This window comes from Oncorhynchus gorbuscha, linkage group LG02 (assembly GCF_021184085.1).
Source record: "Oncorhynchus gorbuscha isolate QuinsamMale2020 ecotype Even-year linkage group LG02, OgorEven_v1.0, whole genome shotgun sequence".
In the NCBI taxonomy this organism is placed as follows: Eukaryota; Metazoa; Chordata; class Actinopteri; order Salmoniformes; family Salmonidae; genus Oncorhynchus; species Oncorhynchus gorbuscha.
The window spans coordinates 66,551,747-66,572,535 of record NC_060174.1 but is presented as its reverse complement, the minus strand read 5'-3'; the positions used below and the strand labels follow the sequence as shown (position 1 = coordinate 66,572,535).

At 40.4% G+C, this 20,789-nt stretch overlaps 1 protein-coding gene across 1 annotated transcript in view; it reads left to right on the top strand.

Annotated features, from left to right (window-relative positions):
• The first annotated feature begins 644 nt into the window (after positions 1 to 644).
• The window catches only part of LOC124007818 (transmembrane protein 164-like), a 44,687-nt gene continuing 24,542 nt past the window's right edge, over positions 645 to 20,789 (top strand). The window contains exon 1 of the mRNA XM_046318599.1: positions 645 to 1,806. Within this exon, the coding sequence (XP_046174555.1) occupies positions 1,369 to 1,806 (438 nt within the window). The 5' untranslated portion in view covers positions 645 to 1,368. The remainder of the gene's footprint in view (positions 1,807 to 20,789) is intronic.

Sequence of the window (20,789 nt, the reverse complement as noted above, 5' to 3'; positions counted from 1 at the left end):
AGAATAATCATAATCATCTCGCCCGGGCATGAGCCAGCTGCTCCGTTTTCAAAGCCTATGGCGAAATCGGCTCAAAACAAAAGTGACGTTATTAAGCACGTGAAGTAATTACTAGGATTCTGTCTTCCCCATGCAAAAGTGATTGATGTTGATTTAAAAAATGTATGGAAAAGACATGTATGTTTCTGGACAATGCACAATGCTGCCTTGTCCGCAACAAGATTTAAACAGCACAGATTACCGAATACGCCGATTGCTGAGGATACTGCGAAAGACACACCCTATGGCTACACCCAACATAGGTCCACTAAATTAAAGTGTCTCTAATTGTCAACTGAAATAATAATTCTAAACTTTATTTATTTGAACATACATTGGTTTCTATCTCAAATTACATTTTTAAAACCTCAAGGGTGTTTGCCTCTCTCTTACTTGACAGGGGAAACTGTTCCATAAAATCTGGAACACTTTTGTAAATTCTTATTGAATGTATTTGTATATTTTTTACGCATCAGATAAAGAATATTGTATGTTTATAGGCATACAGTATGTGTACACATTAGGGTCTAGCATCAAGGGGTTAACTGAACGTTACTTGGAAAGAAGGCGGGGTTAAATACAGCTATCCAATCCAGGAAGTAATTTAGTGTAGAGACAAATTGAACTGGTTCACGACTAACTGGATGTAAAGAGCTATACTGGTTTTGTGACCAAAGCTATAACATTATTTTATATAAAATATCGCTGCAGCAAGAACTGTATCTTGTGATGCACGTTAAATCACATATAGTTGTAATATAACCATTTAGTTAGATACAGTAGCTAGCTAACAGTCAGTAGCTACTTCCACACTTGTGCTGGATCGATGTAAAATAGTTCTGCTGGTTTGTGACACATCGTGCAACTGGGTGCTGAAAATTACCTCTCTTGATGAGATATAGCATCGGAAGAACTACAGCTGGACGTTTTAGAAATTGTTTGACTTTTTTTCCCCTACCGGTTAGCCAATATATTTGGCAAACGGATGTGGCTGCCACCTGCTAGCTAACGTTAGCAATTGCTTCCAGTTAGCTATTTTCCACTGCAAATTGGTGACATGGCCATGACATGCTGTTAGCTACTGTAATCACAGCTGTCATTTGAATGTCCACGTTTCCATGTCAATGAGAAGTAGCTATAGTTTGCTAGAGACCCCCCACTCTGGAATTTGGTCTGGCACTGTTCGCCACCGAGTTCCCGTCCACGCAAGCTAGCTGATTTGTTGCTACTATTACTACTTGTCAAGAATAGGAGGCGGTGGCAGCTTTGGTGGATACATTTCTGCCTCAGCTTTATAGAGATCACTGCCGAGGTGAAATACTGCAGTTCATGTTTCGACAAGAAGTCAGTGTACTGTCTTTTATTCCGTCTTGTTCCTACCTTTTCCAACACGAGAAGAGGAATATGTCTAGATATAACATTTACAGTCTTTTAGACTGGTTGTATGGCGGCGTGGACCCAAAGTTTGAAGGCAACGGGGGCCCAGAATGTGCCGCCTTTCTTGCACCGCAACAACGTATCAGCGAGAGTTTTGTCATGGTTCTGATTTCCATCGTGGAAGTTGTCGTCGCATTGAGAAAAATCAACATTTGTAAAGAACTCAAAGAGATTTCGAAAGATGGGCCAAGGACGAAACAGGACAGTTTCGGCAAGAACCTGTTGCTGGTTGCTCTGTGTATGACGTTTGGAGTAGAGGTCGGATTCAAATTCGCCACCAAGACAGTAATATACCTACTGAATCCATGTCATGTTATGACCATGGTGCAGGTAAGATATCGCTCAAGTTTAAATTGTGACTTACATTTAAGTCCTTTAGCAGACGTTGAATTTAAGATTGGCCTACCAGCACTACTTTTTTAGTGTTGAATGTGCATTGTGAATTTCTGTGTAGAGACCAATGCTATGTACAAAGATTATGCCCATTGTGTCCGTTTCAGCACAGGATCCCCTAAGTAAACATTTTATCTGCCTCTCGGGTAAAACAGTTTTGCTTTTCCATCGTGTCTAACATTAAGTAGAAATGTTCTACCATGTTTTCACTCAACTTCTAGGTTTAGCATACATAGCTCACAATCTGGACTGGAGAACACTCACCCACTAGCTAATTGTATGCAGATTTATGAATATCTTTCATGTGGATATGGCAATACACTATGTAGTTTAATTACAACCGACCCTGTGTTTTACTTGCGTCATCACTAATGCTGATTGAGGAAATAGTCAAATCAAAGGAATGCCTTACTAGGATGAAATATTCCTTAACCGATGAAAACTTCAAGCACAATCTGACATGGTAAACCGATTCACTAGCCTCACTCCCTATTTCTTGAGTTATATTGATGTTGCCTAAACTTGAAGGGAGTCTTGATGGCAAAGAGGGGACAAAACTAGAGCCGCATGGTGAAGAAAAGTAATAGAAATTATTTGAGGATATCATGACTAGTGGTTTGTTCAGTCAGCCTCAGTCTGACAATAAGGTGTGTGTGTATATTGAACCACAGCCAACAACATTTGGAGAGCACTCAACACAGAGGGCAGGGCTCGTCTTGTAATGTCTTGCATAAGTATCCCTCTTTCCAAAGGGGTGCGCTGCACTGTCATTGTCTGATTTAATCCCACTGAAATTAACTGAAAGGATCATGTTGAATCATGTAATATGCAATGTTACCAGTTTCAGATCATTGATCAGAAAAAGGGCATGTTAGGACAATACTGCAGTCATAAAGAAAGTCTGTTTATTGGGCACTGAAGCCCAAGTCTAAACTTAAACACCCTTGTCTCATAGACTAGACGTAACCTAGTAAATGTTAGTATGATATTTTGTTTGGTATGGTTACTTAAAGTAAAAAATGAAAGGAGGATAAATGGGTGGGTGTATAATGCGAACATCTAGCAACCCAACAGTTGCGTGTTTGAATCTCATAACGGACAACTTTAGAAATGTTGCTACTTTGCAACTACTTAGCATGTTAGCTAACCCTTCCCCTAACTCTAACCATAACCCCTTATTGATGTTCCTTCAAAAAAAATGCATCACTGCGCAAATGTCAGGTCTGGTGAGTGCAAACTGGAACATTGTGGAAGTTCTGTGCAACTTCTGGTGCACGTATACTGTGAACACTGAGGCTGCACCTGCTTTAAGTTAGTTATAGTGACCAACTAGGCTACTGTGGCTATTTGATCTAAATGTAGCCTGAGTTGCCTTCCATAAAAAAACAATGGGGAAAAAGCATCCCATAACATTTTTACACGGCTGTTCTATCATTCAGCCTACAGTAGCAGCTGATATGTGGTGTACAATGTAGGCCTACATTCTATGAGACTTTTGGAGAAAAAAACATGTCTGGATTGGCATTAGACTGTTTATCCACTTGTCACAGAGAATCAGACAAACTATGCTACCATCTGCCTATTGGCTACTTAGCTTATTCAAGCATGTCTCCAATACAACACTTCCCCTTTAAGACAGGAAAAAAAGCTCTTTACCTGACTTGCTTTTCAAAGATGGCTAGAAATATACATATTTTGTGCTCTTGTAGGAAGCAACCACTCCCCCATTGCTGACTAGAAATTAGCTATAACTGGGCTAATAACTCACTTACTAGCAACGAATATGAACAAATGTACACACGTGACTATATGCAGCTCTTGCTTTGAGCTCAAAACAATTACGTCTACTCGCAACATGCTGTAAATGCAGTCCAGTTCAAAGGAAACGATACAGATCCATATATGGCAATGGTCTATTTGCATGTAGGGATACTGCAGCGCTGATTGGTTATGGCGCACCGATATGTGAAAAGTATGGGCCTTAGTTTTGCCTATCAATGCATTAGAATCTCCAATGCGCTCAGCCTACAAGAAAATCTGTTGCATAGTTCATTTTGATTCGGTATGCTGCATTGAAAGTGGCTAATATTGCATTGATTCGATCACAATTCGCACACTAGAAAGTTCAGTGAAGTTCAATCTCGTGCTTCTCTGCACAGGCTGCTATTTCTTCTGCGTGGCAGGCCCTTAGAGTGAAGGGAACATTGCCTCTAACCCTAGCTAACGTTATCCACCTAGCTAACGTTAGCCACAACAAATTGGAATTCGCAACATATTATACGTTTTACAAATTCATAACATATTGTACGAATTGTAATTTGTACATATCATATGAAATGGATGCTGGATATCCACAAATTAATTACCATGCAAAATGTAACATATCATACTAAATGGAGGAGGACAGATTTATATTTACTATGTTACGTCTACCCCTGAGTCCAGGTTGACGGAAAGTGTGGTACGAACTTACTTGTTGCATGTACACATTTCTTTCATATGTTTTTTTAATAGTTGTTGTACCTCCTCCAGTGTTTATAAAAATAAAAATAAAAAATGTAAAAATGTTGTTACGTCGGTGCAGTCTAATCTTTTACATTAACACATCTGATTAAATGCCATCACCAACAGTCATATCTCTGCAATCAGTCACTCTGTTGACTGCTGTATATGCAAACACCTTTTCACAGGCTGCCAAGTTTTTGACCGTTTATCTAGCTTGTTTGCACTTACTCCTTATTTACCAGACAAATATTGGTTAAGACCCAGTTCTCCCCAGCTCCTTTAAATCTGCTTGCTCGATTTCTTTATCTTTGATGCTTTTATCAATAGTAACTTCATAATATTCATCATCTAACTTATGATATATGGCTGGCTTTTGTATTTGGTGTAAGGCTGGGTGATATGGCCAAAATATCATATCACAATATTTTAGATTTAAAAAAAAATGTTTTTGATTAAAAAAAGTTCGAAATATCCTTTACGAGTAGGTCATGACCCTAGGGTGGCAACCAATGTTTCCTCTAAGCTGCATGTGTGTGTGTGCAGTAGCCCCGAGACTGCCGTGCAGTAGACTGCCGTGCAGTAGAGACTGCCGTGCAGTAGCCCCGAGACTGCCGTGCATAAGAAATATCAGCCCACGGAGAGAAGCACAAGGTTGAACTTCGCTAAACTTTCTAGAGTTTTCCCTGTTATCAACATTTCTCTTTATTGTGGCAATTGTGATTGAATCAATGCCATATTAGCCACTTTAAATGCAGCATACCGAAACAAAACAAACTATGCAAGAGATTTTGTTGTAGATAAAACGCCTCCGATTTAGGATTGTATTGCCTATATGCAAATAGACCATTGCCGTATATGGATCTGTGCCATTTTACGTTGAACTGGACTGTGTTTACAGCATGAGTAGTCGTGAGTAGATGCGCTTGTTATGAGATCAAAGAGAGAGCTGCATGTAGCCACGCGTGTACATTTGTGAGTTGTTAGCTCAGTTATAGATCATTTGTAGTCAGCAATAGGGGAGTGATTGCTTCCTGCAAACGCACTAACGTATACATTTCCAGACATCTTAGAAAAGCAAGCCAAGCTTTTTTTTGTCTTAAAGGGGCAGTGTTATGTTTTGAGACGGGCTTGAACAAGCTAAGTAGCCAATAGGCAAAGGGTAGCATAATTTGTCTGATTCTCTGTAATAATGGTATGGGAATAATAATGCAGTTTATTTTGAAAAGTGGTTTCTTGCATCAAACACAACATTTTCAGTCACCTCCTTGTCTGAAGGACAAGTGGATAAACAGGTTAATGTCAAGCCCTGCATGTTTTTTTTCTTCAAGTGTCATGGAGTGTAGGCCTACATTGAACACCACACATTGGCTGCTTCTGTAGGCTGAATGATGTAACAGCTATTTCCATGTTAAAATGCTACGGGCCGCATTTTCTCCATTGTTTTTGATGGTAGGCTACTCTTGTATGATCAAATAGCCAAAGTACCGTACTTGGTCACTGTTAACTGGAACTTAAAGTGGGTAAAGCCTGTGTTCAGATTAAACATGCTGGAAGTTACACAGAATTTTCACAATGTCTAAGTTTGCACTCGGCAGACTAGAAATTTGCTCAATGCTGAAAAAAGGCCTTGTTAATTAGTGAACTGTTTGAATCGTGAAAATATAATTATTCTATAGCAGAATGTGACCGACCGGCTCGTTTTGATCTTAGGAGCAAAATTGGAAATGGTGTTTTTTACATTGGATAGAAGTAGAGACTTCTAGTAGAGCTAGACAGTTGAGGAACAATGGGAAAGTAATTCTGCTTTGAAAGTTGATAAACTTGTAACCTCACTTGAGAAAAGGGTTGATTCCAGCTTTCTTTCCTAACAGCTGTCAAGCTGTTAGGACATTGACTAGCTTACAAGCTACTTCCAGACACAAATGAGAGAACTCACTCTGACCATTATACCTGCCCTAGCAGAGCTGGTTAGACTATTTTTATGCTCTCCACAGTGTTTGTGTCAGCAACTGTGCTGCTGGCAACAATTTGTTTTTTTGGCAAGTTTATTGACACTGTCCGTAATCAACGGGTGTTGAGCGTTTGTAAATTCCAGAGTTATTCTGTGCCCTGGCACACTCTGGTAAGTGCTCTGAAATCGGAGTAGATAGATGTAGCTGGTAAATTCACTCTGGCTATCAACAGTTTTCGCAGTGACATCATTAACATTCTATTGAAATGGTTACTTGCATAGTGTAGTCTTTTGTTAAGACATGTAGCTAGCTAGCTAAACAATGAACCATAATCCCAACTCATGACATTACTACCCTGCTTGAGCTAACCAACCCGGTTCAATGTTAGCTAGCTAACATTAGGCTTTAACTAGCAAAGCAAATGGCTCAGATTTGTTTTTTCATTTATTTCACCTTTTGAGAACAAGTTCTCATTTACAACTGTGGCCTGTCCAAGATAAAGCAAAGCAGTGCGACTAAAACAACAACAGAGTTACACATAAACAAACGTACAGTCAATAACACATTAGGAAAGAAAAATAGAAAAATCTATGTACAGTGTGTGCAAATGTAGAAGAGTAAGGAGGTAGGCAATAAATAGGCCATAGAGGCAAAATAATTACAATTTAGCATTAATACTGGAGTGATTGATGTGCAAGTAGAGATACTGGTGTGCAAGATAAGTAATAATATGGGGATGAGGTAGTTGGGTGTGTACAGGTACAGTGATCGGTAAGCTGCTCTGACAGCTAATGTTTTAGCAACAAATAATATTACTACACAGATCATACACGTAACGTTAGCTAGCTAGCTAACAGTACACTAACTTGAAATAAAAATGACTTTCTGACAAAATTAGAAATGTGTAATATCTGATACTTTAGCTGGCTGAACTCTTACCTGTATACATGGGTGGATGCTTTCCCTCTTCATCACGGATGCCATGGTTGCCCTTAGTTTGAAGATGTAATCCAGAGACGGGTGTTTTTCTCCACCGTAGCTATCCAGAAAGTGGAGAGCAACACTTATACAGTTCTACTATAATATATATATTAAAATAAATACATTAGACAGGATTACCTACCTGACCAGCTGAATGGAGAGAAGCGTGCTACATGGCAGACCAATCTGAACTCATGGCATGTCCAGCCCACTTATTATTTCAGCCAATCATGGCTAGTGGGAAGGTTGCTTACTTTTCCTGTGGCTAAACCAACTAGGCTCATAATTATATTCATATTTACAGATGGCATACACATTTGTTATTTAGGCACATGAAAGTTCACATGTTCCAGAAGGCATTTCTGTCAAAGGTTTACTTTCAAATTGCTTTCCTGTGAAGTAGTGACACGCGACATACGCCTAGTTTCCTGAAACAAGTCACATATAGTGGGCATCACCTTGAATGCATTGTTGTTTGACATAACAAATCAATAAGCCAGGGAGGAATTATTGACAGGGTAAGAACCAAAGGGTTGGTTAATGTTTCCAGGGAAACCTAATTAGATGTTAGGTTCCATGTTTTCTTACCTCATGTAGCTAGCCAGCTAGCTAAACTATTCATGTTTCACCTATTCCTCTCTGATTTAAGATACCATTGCACAAACAATATGATTATCTAGGCCTACAGTAGTACGATCTAAGTTTGCTCTGACTCTTGGTACATTTAGCAAGCTGGCTAACTAGTGATTAGCATTAGTGGCTAAGGCAAACTATCAGAGAGTAAAGAACACAAACTAATAGTGTAATTGTAGAAGGCTTGTGGAAAGCAGTATCGTTTTCACCAACATCTTTTTGCATCCGTTTGACCATGCAGACTTCAGAGTGAATGGCAAGAAAATGTGTAAATCCATGGTTAAGCAACTGCTCTCTCCTTGAGGGGCAGGGCTTGGTGTGGTATGCAGCCTGAGTTACGCCTGAGTTGTGTATCACACTTAACAAACCAAACATTGAAAAAACGTTATAGACGGAAGTAAAAACCCAAACCGGTCCATGCATCAATACTGGTGTATAGTAAAATAGAGTATACTGCCCAGCTCTAATAAGGTGGTTAGCTAGACTACCTGTGTTGCTGCTTCCCTGACACATGTGCAACTTCAGACTGAAGATGGGATGGAGTTGGGTCGGAGGGTTGTTGATGTAGCCGCTCCTCACTGTCTTTCTGCCTCTCTGCTGTGGGTATCAGCCAACCAGACCGAATATTGACGATGAAGGCTCAATCAAGTGTTAATCAAATCTTATACTGCTGTGGCAGTATTGTTAATATTTAAACTAGGTAGCTAGACACACACACACACACACTTGACTGGTGACCGGGCGTGCACAATATTCGACCAGGGCAGACTGGGAAACGGGCACAAACAGGAGCATGCTATCTCCGTATAGGGCAGATCAACAGGCGCAGCCAATGGACAGGGGTGTGAGTTTTTAACAACGTCATGATGACTTGCGGGCAGTGGGTTCCGAACAAGTGACAACAATGACAAAAAAATGTATTAAGTTGTTATTTTGGGGGACATTATACTACCACCCAAAAGGGCACTTTGGAGACGGGAAGGGAAAAGAGGCATGTGCTCTGCACAGGCAGAGCCCAAACTGTGTACGTGTGTGCCTTTATGGCTATATATTAATAATTTAAAACCCCCAAAAGGATGTACCAATCCCAGGTTGCCCCTTTTTAATGGATTTAATTGAATTAATTCAATCTGATGTCAACCAGATGTCATCTCACTTTAACAAAACTCTCCAATCCATTAATATGAAACAATCACCACACACGCTTTCTCGCTCGCTCACTCTCACGCACATGTATACAATGGGTGAGTGACTTTAGGATATACATAAGGTTATCCTTGAAAGTTTAGGGCCTGATGCAAAGTGCACATTGAATTCATGTGATACCGATTGCCTAAACCTGTCTCATAACTATGACTAGGGTTGCAAAATTACTGGAACTTTCAATAAATTCCCCCGGTGTCCGGAAATCCCGGTTAGAGGTAGGGAGGATTCAGGATGGGATAAGCAGGAAATCTGTAAACGTCAAACCAGGATTTTTGTAAAACCAGTGCATTTATTGAAAGTTCCTGGAATGTTGCAACTCTAATTCTACCTTCTTGCCCTTTGTGCTGTTGTCTGTGCCAATAATGTTTGTACCATGTTTTGTGCTGCTCCCATGTTGTGTTGCTGCCTTGCTATGTTGTTGTCTTATGTTATGTTGTCTCTCTTGTCGTGATGTGTGTGTTGTCCTACATTAGTTATTTTATTAATCCCAGCCCCCATCTCCGCATGAGGTCTTTTGCCTTTTGGTAGGCCGTCGTTGTAAATGAGAATTTGTTCTTACCTGACTTGCTTTTAGTAAGTAATTTTATTTATTTAACTATCTCATAACTCATAGTCAGATTCAATTTTATTGGTGGCGGGAACGGGCTTCTATACCCATTACAACCTATGGCTGAAAATATTATGGTTTATTCTAATGCTTACCCAATAAAAATGCACTAAATCATAGATTTGGAAAGTATACAGTGTATACCTGGGTATTTGGAAAAAGCCACAGGATTATTTTTCAATACAGTAAACTATTTTATTTTAAGTTTTTTAATAAATGTAAACATTAATAGCACTTTTTTTCTCAATACATTAGGAGATAAGGAAGATTGTGTTCTTCATTTAACCTGTAACATTTTTCATTATGAAATTTACTGGTAATCTCCAGTCAAGTGGTTTTTGTTTACAAGCACACAACAACGAGACCGGAGCCTTGTGAGTCACTCACTGTGATCTGATTACAATATGGAATTCACAACTAAGTGTTTGCCAGCTAGATTTCTTTGAACTATTAAGTTAACTGTGCATTTGGTTTTCTAATTTAGTAGTTAGTTGGTTGTTTAGCTACCCTGTTAGCTTCTTATAAAATACAGCATTGGCTTAGTTTCAGCAGACAATCCTCTCCTGGATCAAAAGGCTTGCTGTCTAATATTTATCTTGTGCATACAGCAAACTGTGAGTAGCATTTTTTAAAATTACTTGTATAGTTTAGGTCAGACACTATAATGTTTGCAATGTGCTTGTTAGCATTTAGTTAGCATTCTCTGTGGTTTTACATGTACTTGTTAGCATTGCTAACCTTCGAATTAGAGTATCAGTGGTGTTTGAAAACAGTGCCCTTTGTGTTCAGTGCCGGTATTACCGAATATCCCGGGATGACTATCTGGATACCTACAGATCGCCTACTAAATCACTGATTTGGCACATCATTGCACACATGTTAGGGTTACACATTCGGTAAATATATTGAGCCTACAAGTAGCAAAATAGAACTCGATTGATTGAACATGAAATGTATTTCAATATGATTGAAATACGCCTATAGCCTACTATTTTATATATCTTTTTCATTTAAGCATCTTTTTAGGCTATATGTTGCTTGTTCATATCAATTGCGAAGACATTGGAAACTTTTGCATTTGTAGTCGGAAGTTATCCGCGGTCACAGAGACAGAATCACATGGTTTATCTATGTTTCGAGGAGATCTATAAAGTAACGCAGAAGGGCAAAGCATCTAACGACACACTTAGCTGTTCTAGATGAGGTTTTCAAGTTAATGACTATGTTTTTGGGAACCTCTTGGAGACTAGACGATGATCCTACAAAGGTTCTAACATTATTTCTGTGGTGTAGTATGCTGTAGAATAAATGCAGCAACAACAAAATGTATGTTTTCTTTAAGGGTGGGGAGGTGGGCTCCATGGTTGAACTGTATATACTGTAGTTAGTGACTTGCCTAGTTAAATAAAGGTTAAATAAAAGCCGTCACTTATGAGCTATGCAGAGGTGAGTGCCAGAGAGGTCTATGGGGTTAGGTACTTACACCCAGAGTTCCAGTGTTGTCAGTATGAGAGTGGGACAGTGCCAGTCAAGAGGACTGATGACAAACTAATTTAGGCAATGGTTCTTCTATCAATTTGCGTTTGTGTCAAATGATTGCTAAATCACTCAGTGAATCAACCTACAATGTAAAAGCTGGTGGTAATATCAAACAGGAATACCTTGGTCAGTTGATCACTTTTCTGGCCGGCTCAAACAACTGAACCTTGTATGTAGCTTCAGCGTCCCTTGTAACCTAGAGGCTTCTAGATCTTGTAAGTGTGCCACCTGGACAGTGATTTGTTTGGATTATTTTTTTTTTACCTTTATTTAACCAGGCAAGTCAGTTAAGAACATATTCTTATTTTCAATGACGGCCTAGGAACAGTGGGTTAACTGCCTGTTCAGGGGCAGAACGGCAGATTTGTACCTTGTCAGCTCGGGGGTTTGAACTCGCAACCTTCCGGTTACTAGTCCAACACTCTAACCACTAGGCTACGCTGCATTTTCATCTCAGGCTTCCCTTTGTTACACACCGCCGTCTCACTGGAAGCACAGCGTGCAGCCGTGCACTCAAATAACTCATGCTTTGTCCTGTCATTATCACATTAAATAGCAGCCAAAATGATATCCCTGGAAAGAGAATTGTCCCATCATGTGTATGTCCCAGGATGTTGGATTGAATATGAGCTGAACCAGTCTCTGGAGATTGATTATCCTGGGTTAGAAGAATGTATTCTTCTTTAATTGGTGTTGGGGGAGAATGGGCCAGCTGTGGTAAGGGTCTATTGTACTGAACAACACAACTAAGCAGATGACAACATGGCTCACCATGCAATAGCACCCAGCAGAGAACAGGAAATATATGACCGCAGGGCTTAGCATGGGGCCTCTGGATTCCGGAATGGTTCCTTCGCTTGGTGCTGAACATTCAGTTAACTGCCTGGACATGCAAATAAGAATGCGCCAAGCCTTCCATGCCTTGGCCAAAACATGTTTTTGTTGTTAGATACCCAGTGGTGTGTGTTCATGGATGTCAAGGGAAGCCAGGCTTCCCCAAAAAATGTACAAAAAACAATATACATTCATTTGTATCATTCGTCTCTCTTTGTTTTCATACATTCAGCCTCTTGCAAATTGAAGGAAATGTATCTCACCAGAGAAAGCAACTGAGTGAGCTCAGCTGTGAATGGTCCTGGCGCACCAAAGAAAGTGTCAAGAAAGCATCAGACTGATCACATCAGAAGCCAAATGTCATTGACGAAAAACAACTTGGATTGTTGCATCTCATTGTGTTGTCTAGCTAGCTAAAATTGTCCTTTTCCTAAATTCGCCATGGATGAAGATAAGGATTTGGACTTGTGGTATTGCTTAATTCTTCGTACTGGCCAATGATTCTGATCCAACCATAAATTCATACATTGTGCCCCTGGCCTGAAAGGATAGAAGGTCAATATGTAGCTAGATGTCATTGGAAATAAAACTTTGTTCTTAATTAACTGACTTGCCTGCCTAAATGAGATTAAAATGTAGAAGTCTAATGTTAACTAGCTAGCCTGGTGCATCGGTGTCCATGAAAGTAAGTTAGGCAAGCGAGCAAGCATTTTAGCCAGGTAGACTAGGACAAGAAACTAAAAGTGTGTACTGTATGACAGTTTAGGCAACATGAAAGAGGATGGCATTACTCCTCTACAAGTAGGGTGAGTCCACATGTTTTTTTCTACTTGCACACAGAAATCATTACCATGGATAGCCACAATATATTTAGCTTGACTGAGCTAAATCGTTTTTGGTATCTTTTAGTTGTCACTGTATTAGACTTATCATAGGTGGGTAGATGTTGAAATGGTGCTGGAAGAGTGGAGGCCGCTCCTGTTTTCTTTGCGAATTGCGGTAATTCTCCGTGGTTCTAAATCAATCGTTTAGTAGTCCGAAATTGTCGGACACATTTACCTTGCTTCACCATGCTGTAGGCCATGTAACTGTTTGGACTTCACTGGACAGATGTTGCTCTACGGTTTTGTAATGAAACAAAGGTGTGGTTGAATTTATTTTGCCACTGATGACTTGTCTTGGCCAACAGCCCAGCCGCAAAGTGGTAGGTGAAGGGAAGTCTTAACGCAACAGCATGCAATGACATTCTAGACGATTCTGTGCTTCCAACTTTGTGGCAACAGTTTGGGAAATGTCCTTTCCTGTTTCAGCATAACAATGCCCCCGTGCACAAAGCAAAGTCCATACAGAAAAGGTTTGTTCATCAGTGTGGAAGAACTCGATTGCCCTGACCGCAACCCCATCAAACACCTTTGGGATGAATTGCAGCGCCAACTGCGAGCCAGATCTAATTGCCCAACATCAGTGCCCAACCTCACTCATGCTCTTGTGGCTGAATGGAAGCCGCAGCAATGTTCCAACATTAGTGGAAAGCCTTCCCAGAAGAGTGAAGGCTGTCATAGCAGCAGAGGGGGGACCAACTGTATTTTAATGCCCGTGATTTTGGAATGAGATGTTTGACGAGCAGGTGTCCACATACGTTTGGTCATGTAGTGCATCTTATAATGGCTTTCTGCCAGAAGTCCAATTGCCATTTTTTTCCCCCATGTACTTCCTACTAGTGTTTTAATTCCTCTTTTATTCTCCCCTGTGCTCAGTGTACACGTGTTGCTCTTTCTTCAGAAAAGCATGCATCACAACTTTGTATATTTGCACAATTTCTCTTGTTTACTTTCGCTTGTAAATATATACACTCACCAAAAATGACATTCATTAGCTGCTAGCTATGCTTGTATAACTTTGAGCTGAATGTGCCTGTCTTTGCAATTAGTTGATGTTCATTTTCGGTCATTAGCATTTAGCTAACAGCATCTGTGATTTTGTAATTAATTTGTGTCAGAATTCTAAAAGAATTTGCAGAGGTCCAATGGTCTTTTCTTGCATTTTTAGCACCCACTCGTGTGCTATGTTGGTAATACTGTCAGTCCAGGGATGAGGACACTATGATGATCTGGATACCGCCCAAGCCAAGCAAAATCCTAACTTACCCTCCCCTCTGTTTAAAAAAAAATAAAATGTGGCCCTATTCTCCAGCAATTTGGATTTGAGATCAAATGTTTCATGAGGCTACAGTACAGAATTTCACCTTTTAGAGGGTATTTGAGTGAGAATAGTAGAATACATTCTAGTACTAGAATGTATTCTAGTTTTTGTCTAGTGACTGATAGTCACTTAATCAGCTAACAATTTGTAGATTGGTAGTTAGCTGGCTAGGCTATCTAAACTTGTAGTAATCATGGCCGAATGCTGACTGGGCTCGCAGGGCACATGCCCAGGGCCCTGACCCCCAGAGGGTCGCCGTTGATTTTGTTAGTTATTCTCACTTGGATGTCATATTAACATGGCATACCTCGTAGTAAAAACTTTTAAAATAGCTGGAAATTAGCGTTTAAACTGCCACATTTTCTCTCTGTCCAGTGGCAAAATGTGTAGAATCGCAGGAAATTTACTTAAAAATGTGTATTTTATTTTTCTCTCCGACATCAAGAAAGGGGGTCATTCAAATGTTTTGCTGCAAATCTTGGTTACGGCTAGAGCGGGCACTATCTTCAAATGGGGGGGACTGGATATAAACTCAGCAAAAAAATAAATGTCCCTTTTTCAGGACCCTGTCTTTCAAAGATAATTTGTAAAAATCCAAATAACTTCACAGATCTTCATTGTAAAGGGTTTAAACAATGTTTCCCATGCTTGTTCAATGAACCATAAACAATTAATGAACATGCACATGTGGAATGGTCGTTAAGACACTAACAGCTTACAGACAGTAGGCAATTAAGGTCACAGTTATGAAAACATAGGACACTGAAGAGGCCTTTCTACTAACTTTGAAAAACACCAAAAGAAAGATGCACAGAGTTCCTGCTCATATGTGTGAACGTGCCTTAGGCATGCTGCAAGGAGGCTTGAGGACTGCAAATGTGCCCAGGGCAATGAATTGCAATGTCCGTACTGTGCGACGCCTAAGACAGCGCTACAAGGAGACAGGACGGACAGCTGATTTGGAGGTGGAGGGTTTGTCATGGTCTGTGGCGGTGTGTCACAGAATCATCGGACTGATCTCTCTCGCTCTCTCTCGCTCGCTCTCTCGCTCTCTCTCTCGCGCTCTCTCTCGCGCTCTCTCTCGCGCTCTCTCTCGCGCTCTCGCTCTCTCTCTCGCTCTCTCTCTCGCTCTCTCTCTCGCTCTCTCTCTCGCTCTCTCTCTCGCTCTCTCTCTCGCTCTCTCTCTCGCTCTCTCTCATATATATATTTCCTAGTCATTTCATGCATGTGTGTGATATATATATATCATATGCATGAAATGACTAGGAAATATAGTCAAGATGTTGACATGGTTGTAAATAATGTCCTTCAAACTTTCTTTTGTCATAGACTCCTCCATTTGCAGAACCTTGGCATTCTAGTTATCAATTTGTTGAGGTAATCTGAAGAGATTTCACCCCATGCTTCCTGAAGCACATCCCACAAATTGAATTAGCTTGATGGGCACTTCTTACGTACCATACGGTCAAGCTACTCCCACAACAGCTCAATAGGGTTGAGATCCGGTGACTGTGTTGGCCACTCCGTTATAGACAGAATACCAGCTTGACTGCTTCTTCCCTAAATAGTTCTTGCATAATTTGGAGCTGTGCTCTGGGTCATTGTCCTGTTGTAGGAGGAAATTGCTCCAATTAAGCGCCATCAACAGGGTATGGCATGGCGTTGCAAACTGTCCATTGTCTGTTATTTTTCCCATCTTAATTTTTAATATTTATTGGCCAGTCTGAGAGATGACTTTTTCTTTGCAACTGCCTAGAAGGCCCGCATCAGGAGTCTCCTCTTCAATGTTTGACTTTGAGACTGGGGTTTTGAGGGTACTATTTAATGAAGCTGCTAGTTGAGGACTTGTGAGGCGTCTGTTTCTCAAGCTAGACACTAACGTACTTGTCCTCTTGCTCAGTTGTGCACCGGGGCCTCCCACTCTTTCTATTCTGGTTAGAGCCAGTTTGCACTTCTGTAAAGGGAGTAGTATACAGCGTTGTTCGAGATCTTCAGTTTCTTGGCAATTTCTCGCCTGGAATAGCCTTCAGTTCTCAGAACAAGAATAGACTGAAAAGTTTCAGAAGAAAGATCTTTGTTTCAGGCCATTTTGAGCCTGTAATCAAACCCACAAATGCTGATGCTCCAGATACTCAACTAGTCTAAAGAAGGCCAGTTTTATTGCTTCTTTAATCAGACAACAGTTTTCAGCTGTACTAACATATTTTGCAAAAGGGTTTTCTAATGATCAATTAGCCTTTTAAAGTTAACTTGGATTAGCTAACACAACGTGACATTGGAACTCAGGAGTGTTGGTTGCTGATAATGGGCCTCTGTACGCCTACGTAGATATTCCATAAAAAATCTGCCATTTCCAGCTACAATAGTCATTTACAATATTAACCATGTCTACACTGTTTTTCTGATTGATTTGATGTTATTTTAATGGACAAAATTTTTATTTTATTTCAAAAACAAACATTTCTAAGTGACCCCAACCTTTTTGAACAGTAGTATGTCCTAGCATACCTCTTTCAGGTAATGCATTCAATGCAGTTTTAGTGTTTAGCTAATTAATGATTGGTTATGCATAATAAGCTTCTAACTTAAAGCCTTTTTCTCTTGCACAATACGCACTCGCCTTTGCTCTGCTGGCCTTTCCTTACAAACCGCTCCTTAGCTCTTGGAGTCCCAAGCCTGAAAAGATAGACTAGAATAGCTTGCTGGACATATATATATTTTTTTGCATTACTTATAGACTATTCAAAGAGACTCAAGCTTTTGTTTGCCTGAATGTTAAATACAGCAGCCGATAAAACTCACATGCAGTTTGAAAGCTCAAACGTGCGGTGGTGGTAGGCCATAGCGATTATTTATTCAGACCCGTAACCATTCAATCTTCGTGAAGAGAAGTGAAAGCCTTCTGAATCTAATTCTAGTCCTCTATTATTCAACGATGTCATGGGAATGATTAAGACGAGGACAACTAAACTTATTTAAAGTAACTGTTGAAAGGTAGGAAGGAATGAAGCAACTATAGAGAGAGCAAGAGGTACGCTAATAACATTGGGGGAAATATTATGAAAGGTGTGTCTATGCATCAGCCTACTAATTACACAAATAGGCCCTATTATATTTCAAAATTCAAATTCGTTAGCCTATACTTGTAACATCGTGGCTTGAATTTTCGATCAAAGGTCTAATCAAATCCAGACAGGCCTATTTATATGCTTTTGAATGACACTTCCGGTTTTTGCCTGAAATACAGGGTTATCTAGGAGGAAAATGATTTATTATCGGCATGGAACATTTGTAAAATACTGGGAAAATATTAAACCCTACTTTATATTAGTGAGTATTGTGCCAGACTGCTAGTAGTGTTTCTGTTTTGTAATGCTCAGAGGACATTGTGTCATTCAGGCAGATGTGTCATTCTCATGGTTATCTTGTTCTGTCAAGGCCAGAGCTCAACCCCTGAACCCTGTGCTCCCATGCTCCTCACTGCTCCACAGTCAGACAGGAAGAAGTTCTGTCCCTCAGGAAGGATAGGCCGCTTTACACACTCATCCTGCTCCAGCCACAGAGTTGCCTGCCCAGTGTCCACCTCTCTGCCACAGGAAGTGTTTGTCTGGATGTGTTTTGAAATGCTTCAGGGAGTGAAAAATATTTTAGAGGGCATCCACTTTGGGTTAGTAGCCTATGCAGTGAATTGCAGTTAAAGGGGTTTAAGTGTTCACTTTATCTATTCTCACTCTGAGGGGAAGCAATTAAAATCAATTCTGCAGACATTATACATGCAGAGTGATGGTCTACTGCACATGTGAGCTAGGGCTGGGCGATATGGTGCAAATATCACTGTATTTTAAAACATTTTGACTGTATTTGTTGGTATTTTATGCCACACGGGGCTGCACGATATCAGCCAGCAAACTAGGCCTTATTTTTTAACAACATTTTGCCATTTGGATTTGACTTGCGATTTAGAGCTAAACACTTGGGTGAACTGTTGGAATCATGTAAATATAATGATTATTCTAATTCTATAGTTAGGATATAGTTGTGGGCACTTTGAATAAGGTGTTATTTGACATGACTATGCATGAAAATGGCAACAGGTTTTGTTGTGACAGGGTAGGAACCAGTTTTTTAGCGGACCCTATAATCTTTGCCTACATTGAATGTCTTAGCTACTTCATAGCGAATATATTCATGCTTCACGTTTTCCTCTTTGATTTAGAAGATACTGTTGCACAAACAACCTAATGATTTAGGTCTACACCATCACTGGTATTATTATTCAAAATAACGTTATAGAATTTAACGTAAAAACCAGTATATTGTATACCAATACCAGTATATTGTAAAATACAGCGTACTGCCCAGCCCTAATGGGAGCTGGTGGATAGATGCTGTTTTTCTTGTGGTTCTCAGCCTACTTACAACACATTAGAATGGAGCCGAGTGGAAGGAGGTGCTGATGTCACCCCATTACTTAACATTCCAAATCAGATCCTGTTCCACTTTTGTGTCTCCCGTCACGTGGGATCTTACTCCTGCTGACAAACTGGCTCCTCCTCAGTCCACAGGCTGTCATTAGTCTGCTCCTTCGCTAGCTCTGTCAGCAGATGGTCCTCATCTGCACACTTCGATTCACTGGAGGAAAATCAAACAAAAACTAGGCTACACAATACGCAGCGTCTTTCCTCTCCATGTAGGACTAGTTCACTAGTGGCAGCCTGGCCTTCAATAGCCTCCTCGTCTTCCTCAGTCAACCTGCGATCAACAGATTGAGACAGGACAGTACTGCAGATCTCAGACAGATGGCGTATAAGTCAGTTCTACATGTAATTCTATCATCTCAGCTACCTCGGGTTACAGGTTAAATGACTCATGTTTGAGTGGGTGCAATAACAATCTTACTGCAGAGTTACTGTGACGTAAATGGTTGATAAGTATCTTTTTCTTGGAAGTCTGTGTTCTTGTTCTTTTGACCATAAGTCATGTATAAACTTCCCTGACTTAATTGATATTGTAATTTAGAGTTGGACAAAAAGCATCTCATGAAGGAAGCCAGTATACACACTACATGACCAAAGGTATGTGGACACCTGCTCCTCAAACATCTAATTTCAAAAGCATGGGCATTAATATGGAGTTGGTCTGCCCTTTGCTGCTATAACAGCCTCCACTCTTCTGGGAAGGCTTTCCTCTAGATGTTGGAACATTGCTGCGGGGATTTGCTTCCATTCAGCCACACGCATTAGAGGTCGGGCACTGATGTTGGGCGATTAGGCCTGGCTCGCAGTTGGCGTTCCAATTCATCCCAAAGGTGTTCGATGGGGTTGAGGTCAGGGCTCTGTGCAGGCCAGTCATGTTCTTCCATACTGATCTCGACAAACCATTTCTGTATGGACCTCACTTTGTGCATGGGGGCAGTTGGAAGCACAGAATCATCTAGAATGTCATTTTATGCTGTTGTGTTAAGGGGTCCAAATCAAATGTATTTATATAGCCCTTCAACATCAGCTGATATCTCAAAGTGCTATACAGCAAGCAATGCAGGTGTAGAAGCACGGTGGCTAGGAAAAACTCCCTAGAAAGGAAGTATGGTTTTTCATGGTTCGGGTCCAGCCGAACCATGAAAAACAGCCCCAGACAATTACTCCTCCTCCATCAAACATTACAGTTGGCACTATACATTGAGGCAGGTAGCATTCTCCTGGCATCCGCCAAACCCAGATTCATCCGTCGGGACTGCCAGATGGTGAAACGTGATTTATCACAATGGCGGCGAGCTTCACACCACTCCAGCCGACGCTTCACACTGCACATGGTGGTCTTAAGCTTGTGTGCGGCTGCTCGGCCATGGAAACCCATTTCATTAAGCTTCGAACTAATAGTTATTGTGCTGAAGTTGTTTCCAGAGGCAGTTTGGAACTCGAGAGTGAGAGTTGCAACCGAGGACAGATGAGTTTTACGTGCTGTGTGATTCAGCGGTCCCGTTCTGTGAGCTTATATTGTTTATATATATGGTCTGTCTTAAATAGTAAAAAAAAAATGTTTTAAAAACTGGAATGAGTAGGTGTGTCCAAACCATAGACTTATACTAGCTATCTAGCTAGCTAATATTTGGACACACCTACTCATTCCAGTGTTTTTATTTTTTTACTATTTTCTACATTGTAGAACAATAGTGAAGATGTCAACTATGACATTGCACACATGGAATCATGCAGTAACCAAAAAGTGTTAAACAAATCTAAATGTATTTTATATTTGAGGTTCTTCGAAGTAGCCACCCTTTGCCTTCTTGACAGCTTTGCACACTCTTGGCATTCTCTCAGCCAGCTTCATGAGGTAGTCACCTGGAATGCATCTCAATGAACAGGTGTGCATTGTTAAACATTAATTTGTGGAATTTCTTTCCTTCTTAATGCGTTTGAGCCAATCAGTTGTTGTGACAAGGTAAGGGTGGTATACAG